The 16,052-nt window shown below is 48.1% G+C and overlaps 1 protein-coding gene across 2 annotated transcripts in view; it reads right to left on the bottom strand.

The window, feature by feature from the left end:
* Window positions 1-3,962, bottom strand: part of EFNA5 (ephrin A5) — a 273,649-nt gene extending 269,687 nt beyond the window's left edge. For both annotated transcript variants that reach the window (XM_041751951.1, XM_041751952.1), the window contains exon 1: window positions 3,838-3,962. In XM_041751951.1, coding sequence (XP_041607885.1) covers window positions 3,838-3,962 — 125 coding nt within the window. The remainder of the gene's footprint in view (window positions 1-3,837) is intronic.
* Window positions 3,963-16,052: the final 12,090 nt, after the last annotated feature.

Raw genomic sequence — 16,052 nt, 5'->3', positions numbered from 1 at the left:
AGGAAAAAAAAAAAAAGTTACTACTTCTCTCTACTTAGGCACATATATATGATCTGTAAGCCAGAAAGGGTTAGGAGTACTGACCTAGAATTCGTATCACTTTCACAACTCCAAGATTACATGTTAACAAAACTAAATGATGTCAATTACGTGCTACTGGAAGATGAAATGTTTAATTTACAAGTCCCTACAAGAATTTTCAAAGTCCAAAGAAAACATGATTAGGTTAAAATTTAGTATACCCCAGGTGAATTATAGAGATTTTTTTTCCCCATCAGAGAATAACACTTTAAGTTGGTGATACTCAGAACCTAACAGAAGCAAAGCGTTAAGTGAGGAGAATCAGTATTCTTAAAGTACGCTGATAATATTTGCCACTGTATTATCTTACTGTTCCACCCATTAATGCCAACTAGTAGGAGACACGTTTAATTATCCTAGCATCATTTTGGCAACTGGTCAAAAGAAACCAAGAAATTCTTCCATATACACACAATATCTAAAAGAGTATTCTCAGTGGAGGCACCAAACTGTTTATAGGAGGCTTCAGATGGAGAGAGGCATGTTCTTATATTGAGTCATCTCTATCTTTATAAGCGTAGCTGCTATGGGAGAAGGTAAAGTTTTATTACTGCAAGTCTCTTTAAAAGTTAACTTAAAAGCTTTTTTACATTCTTAAAAGAAATTAAAGACAAATAGCTATATTCTCCTTGATTTAGATATTCATTACTCAAAGTTACTTAGTAACATGCTGGTTCAGAAGCAGCCTTCAGAACATGAAAAGGATCACTCTACTCTGTTACTCAGGTGAAATCCAGACAACTTTCCAAATCCTTAAAATATGGAAGATGCATTTTGGCAAATTTTATCACATACTTCTATTCAGATCGATAGTTCTCGGTTGCTATTTCAGAGATTTGTGCCAATTCAAAACATAAAAGTTGGTTTGGGGCCCACCACCCAGTAAATACTAGCAGCTAAAAAGTTATCAGCATTTGAAAATTGAACATCCACTTTCCAGAAACGAATACCCAGGACGATAGATTCTATCTGGTAGCATATAAATATTTTTTTCTTCTGTTCATCTAGATCTATGGATGCTAATGGCATAATGGAGAGTCAGCAATGAAAACATAAACTCCTAGGACTACACAAGTTACAATATAAGATACTTAAACCCTGTGATCAAGATGTAATACTTAATTCTAATTGTATTTAAACACGATTTCAATTTCAACTCCCTTGGTATAAGCTAAAATATATTTACTTCATTTCGCAACAGAATCCCTTATTAGCAGCTTGTCTACTGAACTTTCCTAAGAAAAAAAATTTTTTTTAATCTGTTTAAGTTGCAACAAAAGTTTTCAACTTTCTTCCAAAATACTGTCTTCTGATCTTATTAGTTTAGCAAGTCCTAAAAAAAAAAAAGAAAAAAAAGACTTCTATAAAATCAGAAGGCATGCTTAGATTACTGTACAAAATGATTACATTGAAAACAAAATGTAAAACATTGAATTTACAAAATTAGTAAACCCTTGAAAATTCTCTAAAATGTTTCTTCACCATCTTTTGAGATAAACTGTGTTTATTTGTAAATTAGTTATTTTGCATTGCCTCCTTTTAAATTACGTCCAAGCTGAATTTTCCTAACATAATAAAAAAAAAAAAAAAAACCCACATCTTATTCACCATTTCAGAGATAAATCCGCCTACCGGTCCCTACCTTTTCAATTACGTTATCTTTTAAAGTAAGTTTTACCAAGACATCGTATGATGATAAACGTGCCCACAAACCCCTAAGAATACTAAAGTTAGAGCTGGGTCTCTTGGGAGAGGGATACATCATCCTTTCTTTTGAACGTTATCAAAATGATAATGATCAAATAAAAAGGTATTTCCACAAGCCTGGAATTGGAGGACGGACTCGAAAATACCCTTTGGTATTTTGAAATTCTGAAGATTAACTTTGTCTGGGCAGGTTCAAAGCCACCAAGGCATCCTGAGCAGAGTTTTCTACAGGCAGGGCAGATCTATTAAAAAACATGACCTGTGACAAAAATCAATGTGCTAATCTCAAGCCAAACAACAGTATCAAAAGCATAAAACAGAGATAACCTAAGATAAAATGTCCTCATACTAACTCAGACTAGCTTGACAGGTTAGGAAGGAGGGGGACGTGGGGGTGTCGCGGATTCTTTCAGTTTTAACCCAGGACGACTGGAACACCCAAGTATCCAGATACATGAAAACCATGAGCAAAAAGATCACCCTGGGAAGTTTGGAGTGGGAAAGAGAAGACAAACCGAGCACAAAATGCCCCACATTCCCCTAACCGGTTTTCGCTGTTTTATTTAACAGGGCGCTAAAGTTCAGAAATAGAAATTCCTCTATTTCGTAGATGCTGTTTAATAAAGCCCAGGGGGGGAATAAAACCAACCAACATAATGAGACTTGCTTTTAACACCATCACAACTGGAAAGCTTGCTCTATTTGTCTTGTCAGCTTTAATAAAAGGCATCTCCTCTGGCAGGATGGCTTCTCTTTCTTTGCCTAAGAGTGGTAAGTGGCATGTCAAAGGAGAAATAGCTTCCCATCATCCCACCACCCACCTCCCGGAGACTTTTTTTTTTTTTTTTTTTTTTAAGATCCAAACTTTCAGGGCTGTCTGTCCTTCTGGCAGGCGGTGCAGTTTCGGGCTTGGGCTGCCCGGGCGGCCCACCTCTCCCGGAGCAGCAGGGCGGGGTGGGGGCTGCAGGGGCTCCCTCCTCCAAGCGGGGGATGCCTCCCAAGCCCGGATCTCGGGGCCCAGGAGCGAGGCGGGAGGGCACGGCCTGCCCCAGGCCCCCGGCTCCCCACTTCCCTGCAGCGGAGGGCGCCCCGAGGCCAGGCGCCCCCCCCACCCCCCGCGCCCCGGGGCAGGCGCCGGACGCAGCGCGCACCTGGCAGCTGGCCGCGGGCCCGGGGAGGCCGGGACTGCCCTCGGGCGGGGCGCGGAGGGCGCTCGGAGCTGCTGTGCACCCGCGGGGGGCTCGCCGGCGCGCTGCCCTTCCAGCAGCCCCGACCCGGGGCGCCCCAGCTCCGGCCTCCCGCGCCCCCTCCCGCCCCGCGGGGCCGGGGTGACCGCGCGCCTGGCCGCGGCCGCCCGCCGCCGCCCACCTCGGGCTCCCTCCGCCGCCAACTCCGGCAGCTCGCTCTGCACACATGACGCAACCGGCACTGGAGCAAACTTTGTTGCACCCCGAGCCCGCGGGGTGGGGAGGGGGGGGTGGAGAGGTGCCGGGTCACGGGGGGGCGCGAGGACCCCCTCCGCCGCCAGGCGCCCCGAGCCCCCGGAGCTCGGCTGCTTGCAAAGCCGAAAGCTTCCGCTGCCCCAGCCCGTGCGCTCTCGGAGCGCGCCGAAAGGGGGAAGAAAAATGCAACGGGAAAGAAAATTTTAAAAAATAATAATAAAGGGGGGGGGGAAGGAACTTTGGGGATGTTTGGCGGGTCCTCCCCGCAGCCGCCGCGCCCCCCAGGCTGCAGGCGGGAACGCCCGGAGGCGCCACGCCGGGAGCGGGGAGCGGGGAGCGCGGAGCGGGGAGCCGGGAGCGGGATGCGGGATGCGGGCCGGCTCGCCCAGGGCGAGGCGGCGCAGGAGCCTCGAGTCCCCGGCGCCCCGGGGGCGCTCCCGGGGATCCCCGGCCCCTCGGACGCGGCTGAACAAAGAAAGAGCGGAGCGCCCCGAGAGCCTCCCGCCGGCGCCCCGGGGGCCCCCCGCGTCCCGGCGCCGCAGCTCGCAGGGCGCGCGGGTCCCCAGGCGGCCCGAGGAGCCGGCCCTGCGCGCCGCGGCCGCCTTACCTGGGGTTGCTGCTGTTCCAGTAGACGGCGTAGCGGTCGGCGACGGCCTTGGAGCCCGGGTCCTGGCTCAACGCGCACATCCAGAGCACCAGGAACACCAGCGTCAACATCTCCACGTGCAACATCACGCCCGGCCAGCGGCGGAGCCCCCGGACCGGCCGCTCCGGGAGAGAGCGCAGGGATCCGGAGGGCGGGAGGAGGGGGAGGGCGGGGGAGCCGCGGCGGCAGCAGCAGGGGGAGGAGGAGGGCAGGAGCCCAATAAATACGAATAAATAAGAATGAAGAGTGGCGGCGAGAGAAAAGAGGCGCACGCCGAGCTGGGGAGACGGTGGCGCGCGGGGGGGGGGGGCGCGAAGACTAACTCGCTCCCCGCTGGAGGGTTCCGGAGGAAAATTTAAAAAAATTTTTTTTTAAATTAAAAAAAAAAAGAGGGATCACAAGATGGAGAGAAGCATGCGTGTGTGCGGCGGCGAGGGCGAGGGCGAGGGCGGGGGCGGGGGCGGGGGAAGGGGTGCCGGGCCGGGGCTCGCGCGGCGGCAGGCCGGTCACCCCGGGAGGAGGGGGCGCGCGCCGGGCCGGCGGGTTGGGGCGGGCGGCGGCGCGCGCTGCACGGTCACCGGGAGTTGCGCGCCGCGGCCGCGGGGAGACATGCACCGGCCCGCCGGGCCCGGCTCAGCGGCGGCGCCGCGGGATGCGCTCGGCTCCTCCTCCGCCGCCTGCGCCGCCGCCGCCTCCGCCGCCGCCGCCGCCGCCCGGGGCCCTCGCCGCGCGCCCCGCTTCGCCGCAAGTTACTTTGGCGGCCGGAGCGAAACTGCAAGGGGCGGGCTCCGCGTGGATGCGGACGGCGGCCCCGCGGGGTGGGGGTGGGGGTGGGGCCGGGGCGGGGGCGGGGGGCGGCGTGCGGGCACCCCGGTGCCGCCCCGCCTGGTGCGAGCCTTCGCCGGGAGCCCCCGCTGCAAGCCCCGGAGGGCTCGTCGGTGCCGCGGGCGCGCCGCGGAGGCCGGGGATCCGCAGCCACAAGCCCGGCCCCGCCGGCGTCCCGGAGCTGCGCGCGCGGCGGGCGAGGAGCGGTCCTGGCTTTGCAAACCTCAAAGAAAAGTTTGGCTGTCCGCGTCTTCCGGCGGGTCCCCGGGCGCTGGCGGGGGGCCTCGGGGACTCCTGGCGCGCGCCCTCCCGGGCCGGGTGCGGGTGCGGGTGCGGGTGCGGCGGGGCGCACGGGGAGCGGAGGTTACGAGCCCGCCGGCGAGGCGGAGCTGGGGCGCCCAGCCCTGCAGGACGCCGCCGACCCGACTGTTAGGGCTGCAGGGCGGGAAGGGGGAGAGCAACCACTTTTAGACGAACGCCTCCAACTCCGGGACGGGCTGATTGAGGTCAGTCTCCGGTCGCCTCCCCCGTGGAGCAAGACCGAGCCCCCCAGACGCGGTGCCAAGGGCCTGGGGCGAGCGCTCACAAGTGTCCCTGCGACTCCGACGGGTCCGGACGCAAGCCTGGCAACTTGTAGAGATGCATCAATCGGTTTGAAACGGGAAAGAGGAAAAAATAATAATAATAAAATGTAAAAAAAAGAGCGAGAGCGCAGGAGCGAGTGGCACCTCCCCGATGACTACATCAGAAAACCTTCTCGATCCTCCTGCAGCAGCTGCTCCTCTTTTCCCTCCTCGGGCGCAGCAGCAACAAGAGGTGAAAAGCACCAACCGAATCCTCAAACCTCTACCGGGCGGGAAAATAAACTTGAGCGGCGGCGGCGGCGGCGGCAGCAGCAGCAGCACGAGCAGCCCGGGGAGGATGGAAATGACTGGCGAGAAGTGCAAAGAGGTAAAAGTCAGTTTTGCAAAAGAGGGAGGCAAAAAAAAAAAAAAAAAAGGGAGAGAGAGAGACAGGAAAAAATGCTTTATGGGAAAAAAAAAAAAAAAAAAACCTCCGCGGGCACGCCCCCTCGTTAATGACCTGCGTGGAACGCCGACAGCCCCGGCGACCCAGCCGCCGCCGCCGCCCGGAGCGCAGGGCCGCGCGCGTGACCGTGGACGTGGGCGGCGCGGCCGGGGGGCGCGGGGGGAGCGCGGGACCCCGCGGGGGGAGGCGCCCAGCCCGCGCTGCGGCCGCCGCGGCCCGGGTCATGTGGCTGCTTTTTTTTTTTTTTTTCTTTCTCGCTCCTCCCGCCCCTTCCCTCCCCGTGCAGTTTGCTCGGGGAGGGGGTGGGGTGCGCGAGCGGCCTGCTGTTTGCTTACAGGTCGGGTTTTTTTTTCCTCTCTCGCTCTTCACTCCAACGGGATTGGCTTGTTCCACGGGAGAGAGGCGTTTTCTTAATCTCCTCCCTTCCCCACGCCTCCCGCCCCCCTGCCCGGCCCCACCTTCCAGAAACCTGACTAATTGAATTACTGGGAGTGCCCGGGCGGCCGCGCGTAACCCTTTGGATGCTGAGCCCCGGCTGGGCGCTGGGCGCTGGGCGCTGGGCGCTGGGCCCGGGCCGGGTTGGACGCCCGTGGACGCGCCAGTCGGGGCTTTGGGTGACACAGCAGCCCGTTCCCATCGTGGAAGCGGCAGGCCGGGCCCCGCAGGTGTCTCCAAGCCCCCCCCTCACCTGTCCACCCCCCCACACCCCCCCAGAGACAGGCTGGCGGGGAGCCTCGGTGGCCGCGTTCCTGCAAAGCGCGCGCAGGGCGGGGCGCTGGGTCATGCTGGAGACCTGGGCGGCCCTCCTGCGCCTCTTCCCACCAGGGACCTCAAGGCTGCTGACTTCCTTTAAAGTGATGCTGTGAAACACACACAGTGTGTGTGTGTGTGTGTGTGTGTGTGTGTGTGTGTGTGTGTGTGTGTGCAATTGAGGAAAGCACAGTGTAAAGTGATCACAAATCGGTGCGCTCCTCGAGCGGGAAGGAAATGAATGCAGCTGGCAGCCCCAGGTGAACACCGTACACCTTTGACAGGTCACCCCCCCCCCCGCTGGTTTGCCGCCCCCCGCCCTCCTCCAGGATGAATGCTTGCAAGAACCGGGTGCGCGGAGAAGTGGGGTCCCTGCAGCACGAGTCCCTTTAGCATCAGGACAGGCCTCCAGAGCTCGGGCCGCGAAGCACGGCCTCCGGCAGCGACCCCCCGCCCCGCCCCGCCCTGGGGCGCTGGGGGGGGGGCACCGAGGCCTTGGAGACCTGAGCCCCCGAGGGATGCTTCTCGCCGGCCTCGCTGGGCAGGGCTGATCCCAAGGAGGCAGGCGGTTTAGTTTGCCTCCCAAACCTTCCTGTTTTCCCCCTTTTACTCATTAGCCCAATAAAATCCAATATCACGTTCTCCCTCCTGTGCTTTACGGTTTTTCCAGCGCAGACTTTCCAGGCGCTTCGGAATGGTTTGGAAGCGTCCAGACGCCCTCCAGTGGTGGGCCTGAAGTCCGCACGCAGCGGGGGTACCGCCGGCAGCTCGGCCCGGGATGGAGTGGGATGGAGACCCTGGGGGTCAAGATGGATAAAGACTGCAGGGAAAAGGAAGGCGCACCTGGGCCTGGAATTACCTGGAGGCAATGAGCTCTTGCCTAAAAGCTGGGTCCCATTCCTCACTTCCAGAAAATTTTCCTACCTGTGCTGGGAAAGGAACTCCTCTATTTGCAACCAGGTGTAAGCTGCAACCTGCGTGAAGACAGACTCCGTGACAGACCACCCCGACAGACCAACAGCCCTGCTAATTAAAAAAAAAAAAAAAAAGCAAATTCAGAATGTATTAACACAACTACTTGTCTACCACAAAATTCCAGCAGTTAAGAAAGTTGGGAAACTGAAGCCAGGGAACTAAACGATAAGCAATTATTTTTTAGACCAAATTTTCTTTAAAACTTTATTTAAAAAAGAATAAAACTTTTTTTATTTTGCGCCCCCACCCCATCCCCAGTCTGTAATCTTGCTGATGTTCAAGTTTGTGGCCCATTTGAGGGTGCATTTATTTTTTGCTTTGCAGGAATGGCACATTTCAACCCCCCACCACCACCACCACCACCGGCCTTTCTGATAGTGGCTCTAATAAGTGCTCAGATGACTGAGGCAGCTGTGGATGAAATATTCTGGACTCTTTTAAGGGACATGGGTATCTTCAGGAAGAAGAGAACTCACAGCCCTGTCTTGGGGAAAATGCTGATCCTCATCAGAAAGTCTTTGCAGTCAGGGAAATATCAGGTATCAGGGACTTAGCAAGCTGGCTTCCTGTGGCGTCAAAGCTGAAGGAGTAAAGAAAAAGAAATTATACCCACTTACTTCCTATATGAAACTCATACTCCAAATGTGAAAATTCAACAGATCAAAAGAATATAGAGGTCCTAGTATTTTCAATATCTAATTTGCTTAGAGGCTGGATGGTCCAATTTTAAACAGAAAAAAATAATCACACATGATGGTCCTCCCTAAAATGATCCAAGGAATCGGAATAAGATGTTGGAATTTGCAACTGTTACAGGACAGGACTCAAATGTCTGTGTTAGGAAATAATTCATAAACCTAAGCCAAATGCCTCCTTCTGGGATGATAGACCTAAGCAATTGTTGGTACTGGAGTAACTAAGCAGCAACATGATAGATACGCAGGGACTGGACTTTGAGGAGGTGTTATTAACCGTGTACTTGTCACCAGACGAAGTGACTTTGTCTCTTTGGGAAAACATTTAAGCAATTTGAATTTATACAAATCAGCATTATATAAAAGAACTGTATTATGATTACTCTAGTGTCACAGAGGCAGTGACTCTTAAGCTGGCCTCTGACGGGTAAATAGCCCTCTGCCAAGTGGTTGACGTATGAGGAAGAAAGCAGCAAGCTAAAAACGCAGAGGAGTAAAAGTGTAGGAAGCGTTCAAAGGCTCTGAGTTGACAAGACTTGAACAGGGTTGTATGTAGGGAGCTGAGACCTGAAAAGTCTGTTAAGAAGATTCCAGAAGAGCGTAACTGCAACCTACAAATGTTTGAATTTAAAGCTACAGGCGACCAAATGCACTGGTGGTTTTAACCCAAGTGACAAGCAGTGATCATTGCAACACACACGTAGGGATGGGTTTACTGGTTGGTTTGTTCTTTATTAATTGGTTCATTACTGTTTGGCCTTGAACTATCCAGACTGGTGTTTCTAACCTTGGCCACAAATTAGAGTTACCTGGGGAACTTTCGTATTTATTTATTTATTTATTTGTTTATTTATTTATTTATTTATGGATTTTATTTATTTATTTGAGAGAAAGAGAAAACAGGAGTAGGGGGAGGGATACAGGGAGAAGCAAATTCCCAACAGGACCCCGGGCATCAGACATCGCATCTTGACCCAGAGCCAAAGGCAGAGCGCCCCAGGCACCCCCACCTAGGGAGCTATTTTAAAAAGAACAATGCCAGGACCCGACTTCCTGTTTTAGTTAGTTAGGGGCCAGGACCTGGGAGCTGTAACTTTTAGGAGCTCCCCATCCTCCAGCCCCAGGTGGTTCTGAGGAGCAGAGAAAACTGAGAATCATTGATCTAGGGAATTTATTTTCACCTTAACTACTCCAACATTTTAGGCAAAAAAAAAAAAAAAAAAAAGGAAATTCTGTACTTATTTGTCTGAAATGCTCCAACTAACCGTCAGGGCAGGAATGTTGATACCTTTGAGAACTGAACTTTGTGGTCCTCCCTATTAAAATGAAATGATCCTTTAAAAGTCGTTTCCACGTGGCAAGAAAGAGAATGCCATCTCCGAGATGGGGCTGGGTGGGCAAAGCTTGCTTTCAAATTTGGGTTAATCTTTTTTGGGCGAGTTTAGACTTCGTGTTTGCACTAGCTGTCTCCGGGTGGAAGCAGAATTCTGTGGGGTCAAGTGTCCGAAGAAATGAAGCAAGCCGGTGAGTCAAGCCTTACAGTCCATGGACTAAGCAACTTCTAATATCCGTAGTTAAATTAGAACTGATACCCAGAAGAAATAATAAAGGAAACAAACTCAAGAACAAAGATGAAAGGATATAACAGACACAAAACTTTCTAACAGACGACTAACAGAATAGTATTTAATCTAACCCTGCAATTTCTCTTCCTAGCCCCAAGAAACCCAGGTTCTGTTGCCAAACTAATGAAGCCTTCGCTCCTCCTCACCCCTTTTTATAACAGGTTTCTCAGAATCTTTAGAAATAACTATTTGCCAGTTTTTCTCTCCTTGGAGACCTAAGGAAATGCTCCTTTTCTATTTCTGATCTTGCTGTCGCTTCTGTGTACAACCTAAAAGTGAAAAAACAAAACAAAAAATCTGTCTACCAAAGAGAGTGTCGCATCTCTACCTTCTGTCTTGTGACCTTCAACTTCTATCGTGAATCTCCTACTTTTGCTCATTCTTTCTTTCCTTCCCGGGTGCTTCCTGGGGGTTGTTTCACAGCATCCCTTCTCAGAAAGTCTGTGCTTAAGTAGAAGGAGTTTCACAAGTTGCTGTAATATTCTGAAAAAGACATTTTCCAAATTTTTTATTTATGAACTGTCTGCTGTTGTTTTGCCTGTTTGAAAACATAGTTTACATAAGATCTGCAGAGCAAACTTTTTAAACATACAGGAGCTTGGACGGTCATTTCGGTAAACAACTAAACCATGTAATTAGACATATGTGAAAATATGTGTTCTGGTCCTGTGTATTACAAATGACTATGTGCTTACGTGTAATTTAAAAAGCAAACAAGAACTAGTTGATTCAACCAATTTCCACATCACTTTTCATTATCTAAGCTTCATTCTATACACCAGAGTTACGTGATGAGTCTTCAACTATAAAGCTGAAATTGGGAGGTGATTTTATTCCCATTCCTATGGGAATTTTCATGTTGTTTTTACTACGTGAATTGTATGTACTTTTCAGTGCTCTACGTTTTCCCTCTTCAAATTCTTAAATAAAAATCACCGAGTAAAATGTATCTGCATTTTACAAATCTAATCCATCAACTAGCATAAAGTATACTGTCCAGAATGTTCTTTGTGCAATTATTAAATAACACTACATTCTTTGTTTAAAAGAATCTACATGGCAGGGGCACCTGGGTGGCTCAGTTGGTTGAGCTTCCGACCCTGGATTTCAGCTCAGCTTGTGATCTCAGGGTCCGACCCTGCACTCAGTGGGGAGTCTGCTTGAGGATTCTCTCTCTCTCTCTCTGTCTCTCTCTATCTCCCCCCACCCCCCTCCCCCGCTCCCCAGGTAGGGGAGCCTAGGTTTTATTACGATGGCAATCATAGACATAGACATCTATGATGGCAATCATAGACATCTATAGCATAACTTCATTTAAATAAAAAGAATATAAGTAACCTTTTAGAAATAAAGTTAATTTGTAGTTTTTTTCTGTATTCAAACTGATATTAGGATACATTTATCCCATTAGCTCCATCTACCATCAACCAAAAAATATGTAAGTATGCATCTCTATTTCTTCTACCTGCTTGGATGCTCAAAAGAAGTTGGAATATCTATTTTTTGTTTCACTGAGGCCATTATATATATAAAAATTATACATAATATATATTTAATATATATACACATATATACACACATATTTATTTGTATAGCGTATATATGAGCATATACAGTGATAGATAAAGAGAGAGAACTTAATTTTCAATCAATTTTCACCCAAGACTTTCATCACCTTCTGGGAGAATTCAATGACAAGTAAAAGATATAATCCTTAGTTGGCATGATTTCATGAAATAGGAAATGCTGTTTCTAAGCCCCTTTTTTGCTTTGGCCTTACTTTCCCCCCCCCCCAGACCTAAACTGGCTAAGCAAAGCAAAGTGTAGAATTATGGCAAACTAAGAAACTCTTTCCTCATATTACATGCATTTTTTCAGATAAAAGTGGGGGGATTTGGGTCCTAGTATTTGGGAATGTGAATTTTTCTTTGTAGTCCCCTAAATCATTGTTTTGATTTTTTTCCCATTGCTCCTGGCCACAGTGGAGAAGATTTTTTAAAATATGCTATTAATCTGGGGCGGGGGGAGGAAATTGTCCTCTTAGAGGAAATTTATAACTCTGTTCTGAGACTTTCACATACCTTGTGCCAACATTGTAAATTTTATTGTGATGCTATAAAGTTACAGTTAAGGTATAATTTTTTAAAAGCATTTCATCATGTAGTTTGGGATAATAGTTACAAAGCTGGTCTCTATAGAAACCACTGTAACTTGTGATCAAAGAACATCAGATGATAATGCAGAGGATTATTGGCCAAAACTTCTTTTAAATGAGAAATATTTTACTGAATTAACCCTTTTGAAACTCAGGTCGGGGGAAGGAAGTGTGCTCTTAAGATGACAGTCTTCTAATCAGAGATGCTCACCCTCCATTTCTATTAGCCTGCCTTTTTTTTTTTTTTTTTGACATATGCTGTGTACTAAATTAAATAGGATTTATTCGTTCATTCTCAATCGCTCTCTTTTCCTGTGGATTAGGAGAGTGCATTTCTTAGCCCTTTTTCTTAAAATCCACCAGGATCTTTTATGTGGACTATCTAGTATTCTGCACACTTCCAATGCTTAATAAATATTACATTACAATATTAGCATAATAATAAATCATCTTAAAGTACTACATGGGACCCAAAAAAAAAAAAAAAAAAAGTACTACATGGGCTATTAAGTGAGATCCTATTCAGTTTGAGCCAAGACATCAAAAAGTTTTATTTTCTCTATACGCATACAAAATAATTTTAAAACTTTCTTTCCATGAAATGTCCTTGCCTCCATAAGATGTCTATATATTACAAAGTGAAGTGGCGAAGTGTGTATCTTCCATTTATGTATTTCATTTGTTCGGTTTATTCTGGGATCTGAATTTGCCATTTTAATAAGAAGAAATTTAAAACCGGGCAGACAAAAACAGAAATAGCACCATTTGTCAGGTAAATGCCCTTTTCCCATTGGCGACTGTGAAATCTTTGTAAAAGATTACTAGGCCAACAGCTACGTCCTGTTCCTTTCCATTAAGAAGGTCTGCTTTGTCTGTGATGGGTGGTGTCAGACCCAGACTAACAGCCTAGACTGAAACCACGAGGCTTTTCTTTACAGGTAAATGAGAGTGCGATGCTACAGATATTCGGTTAACACAATCGCATCCTAATTGGTTGCTTTGAGAGCGGTTCTACTTTGATAGTGCCAGCAAAGCAAAAAGTGAAAATACTTCTCCTCCCAAAGGTATTGTTTAAATATTATGCATTTTATCTACCTGTATGTAAAACAAGTAGGATAAAAATGATGCATCAAAAAAAAAAAAAAAAAAAAGATGCATCATCTGTGGTAGGCAGCAAATTGGCCAGTATTCCTACCCCGGTTATAACTTTGTAGTTCATCACTCCCATCAATAGATGGAGTTTTCTATGTCTTGGACCTGAGGGGACCTTGTGACTTTGTCTGGCTAGCCCAATGCAGCAGAACGACATGGTGCCTGTTTTGAGCCACGCATGGGGGGAGGCATTCAATCTTTGACTCTTTAGCTAGGAACCCATCCTTTTTTTTTTTAATAATAAATTTATTTTTTATTGGTGTTCAATTTGCCAACAAACAGAATAACACCCAGTGCTCATCCCATCAAGTGCCCCCCTAAGTGCCCGCCACCCAGTCACCACCACCCCCTGCCCTCCTCCCCTTCCACCACCCCTAGTTCGCCTCCCAGAGTTAGGAGTCTCTCATTAGGAACCAATCCTAATTGCCATGTGGACAAGCCAAAGCTAGCCTTCTGGTTGATAAGAGACATATGGCTCCCTTGCCAAGCCCCAGAAGCAGAGCTACCTTGCGGACGGGCAGCAGATGCATGTGACGTTCCGGCCTAGGCTAGAAGAACTGTCCAGCTGAGCCCAGCCGAAACTGCCCACTCCTAGAATCATGTTGTGAATCCATGATTCTCGTTTCCGGCCAATAAATTGCAGGCTTATTTGTTATATAGCAATGGATTAACAGATACATCATCTTCTTAAATTATTGGAAATGTAATTTTGGATATTATTCAGCCCAAATACAGGTCATTCTTTTATAACTGTGACTTCCTTGACTGAGATACTTGGTGTCAAACATCTGTAATTGGCAATAAGAATTTCCTGAAGATTTCTAACAGGAGTGTTTGTTTCCACTACTTTATACATTTCATGGGGAATCTTTTTTTGGTTACAAAAACTTAACATGGAACCCTAAAGGAACACAATTAACATTCAGACCCTTCCGGTCCTCTTAGGATAATGACATTTGGTTAGAATAGCAAACCTGAGCAGATGACTTACCCAGAGGGAAATCATTCTTCTTCTAAGAACGTGGTGCCCAGCAGGAAAAATGAAAAGGTAGGATCAAAGGAAGCTATGTTTAGCTTCATCTCAAATCTCCACATCACTCACGGCTATTGATTTAACATCACGGCACCTCCATATTTCAGCAGGAGGATCTGCCACAAGACAGAAGCTGTAGTGACCCTGTAAGGGTCATCTTGCTGTCAACCTCAAATTACAACATCTCTGCTTTTGGCTGACAGCCATGCCAGGACAGGGGAAGCACAGCTCTCTTTCCATAGATAGAATAGTTGTGTTTCAAGGAAGTGAGATACAAAGTGAAATTTTATATACAGAGTCTTATCTTCCTATGATTTAAAGTTCTAACTGGGAGGAGGATTTTGTCAAGGTCCCTTGTGTGCACTCCCTCTCCGTCTGGTTCCTAGCCCGGCTTTGTAATGTGTGCCACCTAGGGTGGAGACTACCCCAATAGTCCAAAGTTGTCTTTTCAGCCTTCACTGTATCTCTGTCCTCCTTGGGAACCAAACCTTGGCCACCCTTCCGTCTTGAGACTTTCTTGATCACTGGTGTTTGTTAGTCCACATTTTCGGTCCTCTTTTTTTCATCTCCAACTAGGTTCTTCTGTCAGCTATGAGTCACAGCCCAGTGCCAGGCACATGGTGATCACTTAGTATTTGTGGAATGAATATCCATCTGTACATATAGGTGTTTTCCTTAGCAATCTTTTCCTTCTTCCTGAACATAATCTGTAGCACTCATTCTACTCCCAGCTCCAGTTATAGTCTCTTTGTGGAAGGCTCCCTCAAGCTAAGGCTTGAGGATCTATTGTTTTCCATGCACCAGACCCACATTCCCAGCCTTCTCGTTTTCTGTAGGACTGCACTCGGATACCTCCAAACCAGCAAGCCCCAAAAGTGCATCTGATCGTTCAACACACCCAAACACCCCTCTCCTGGCATATGTTCTCTAGCATGACAAGGTCGGGATAAAGTCTTTCATCAGTTCTCAGATGAGAACAGCTAGGAGCTAGCTGACAGAGCTGATAAGACAGAGGATTCAGTATTATGTTGAGAAATGCAAAAATCAATTTCCTAATTTCTCATATCTATATCAAGTGGGCTCCTAACCGGTGTCAGCCATCCATTCTTACCCCTGTCCAGTATCTGCTTCATTCTGCAGCTGGAGTGATCTATACCAGAGGGAAAACAGACATCGCCCTCCACCACTTTAAGGCTTCACATGCCTTGCAAAGTAAAGATAAAATTCTCAACATGGCTATCAAGCCCTGCATAAGCTGATTCCTACCTTCCTCTCTGACCTCATGTCTTAGAATCCTCCCCACACTCATTAACTCCAGCCACTCCGACCCTCTCCCATGCCTTTCCCTGACTTTGGGTCTTTGCTTATGCTGTCCCCTTTGCATGAAACATTTAGGCTCCCACCTGTTTAGCTTGTATTCTTCCTTCAAATCTCAGCTCAGATGTCTCTTCCTTGGGGAAATCTCTTTGGATGACATAGAATAGAGGAGGATTCTTCTAAATAACCGCATGGCACTGAGTTCCTTTTTTTCATACTACCTGTCTCCTGATTTAAATTCTGTATTTATGGGGATCCCTGGGTGGCTCAGTGGTTTGGCGCCTGCCTTTGGCCCAGGGCGTGATCTTGGAGTCCCGGGATCGAGTCCCATGTCAGGCTCCCTGCATGGGGCCTGCTTCTCCCTCTACCTATGTCTCTGCCTCTCTCTCTCTGTGTCTCTCATGAATAAATGAATAAAATCTTTAAAAAAAAAAAAAGTGTGTATTTGTGTGGCATTTTGTCCACTTCCTCTTTTAGTCCAATTGCTCAGGATCACCTCTCCAAAGCTTAGTATTATGCACAACACATAGTAGACTCTCTGTTATTATGTACGGAATGAATGAATGAAAATACTAGTACTTAACACTGTGTTTCCCCATGTGGTTTCTATGGGGAAACAT

Source organism: Vulpes lagopus, chromosome 4 (genome assembly GCF_018345385.1).
Source record: "Vulpes lagopus strain Blue_001 chromosome 4, ASM1834538v1, whole genome shotgun sequence".
Classification (NCBI taxonomy): domain Eukaryota; kingdom Metazoa; phylum Chordata; class Mammalia; order Carnivora; family Canidae; genus Vulpes; species Vulpes lagopus.
Note: the sequence above shows the minus strand (reverse complement) of the source record. Positions and strands in the feature narration are given on the sequence as shown.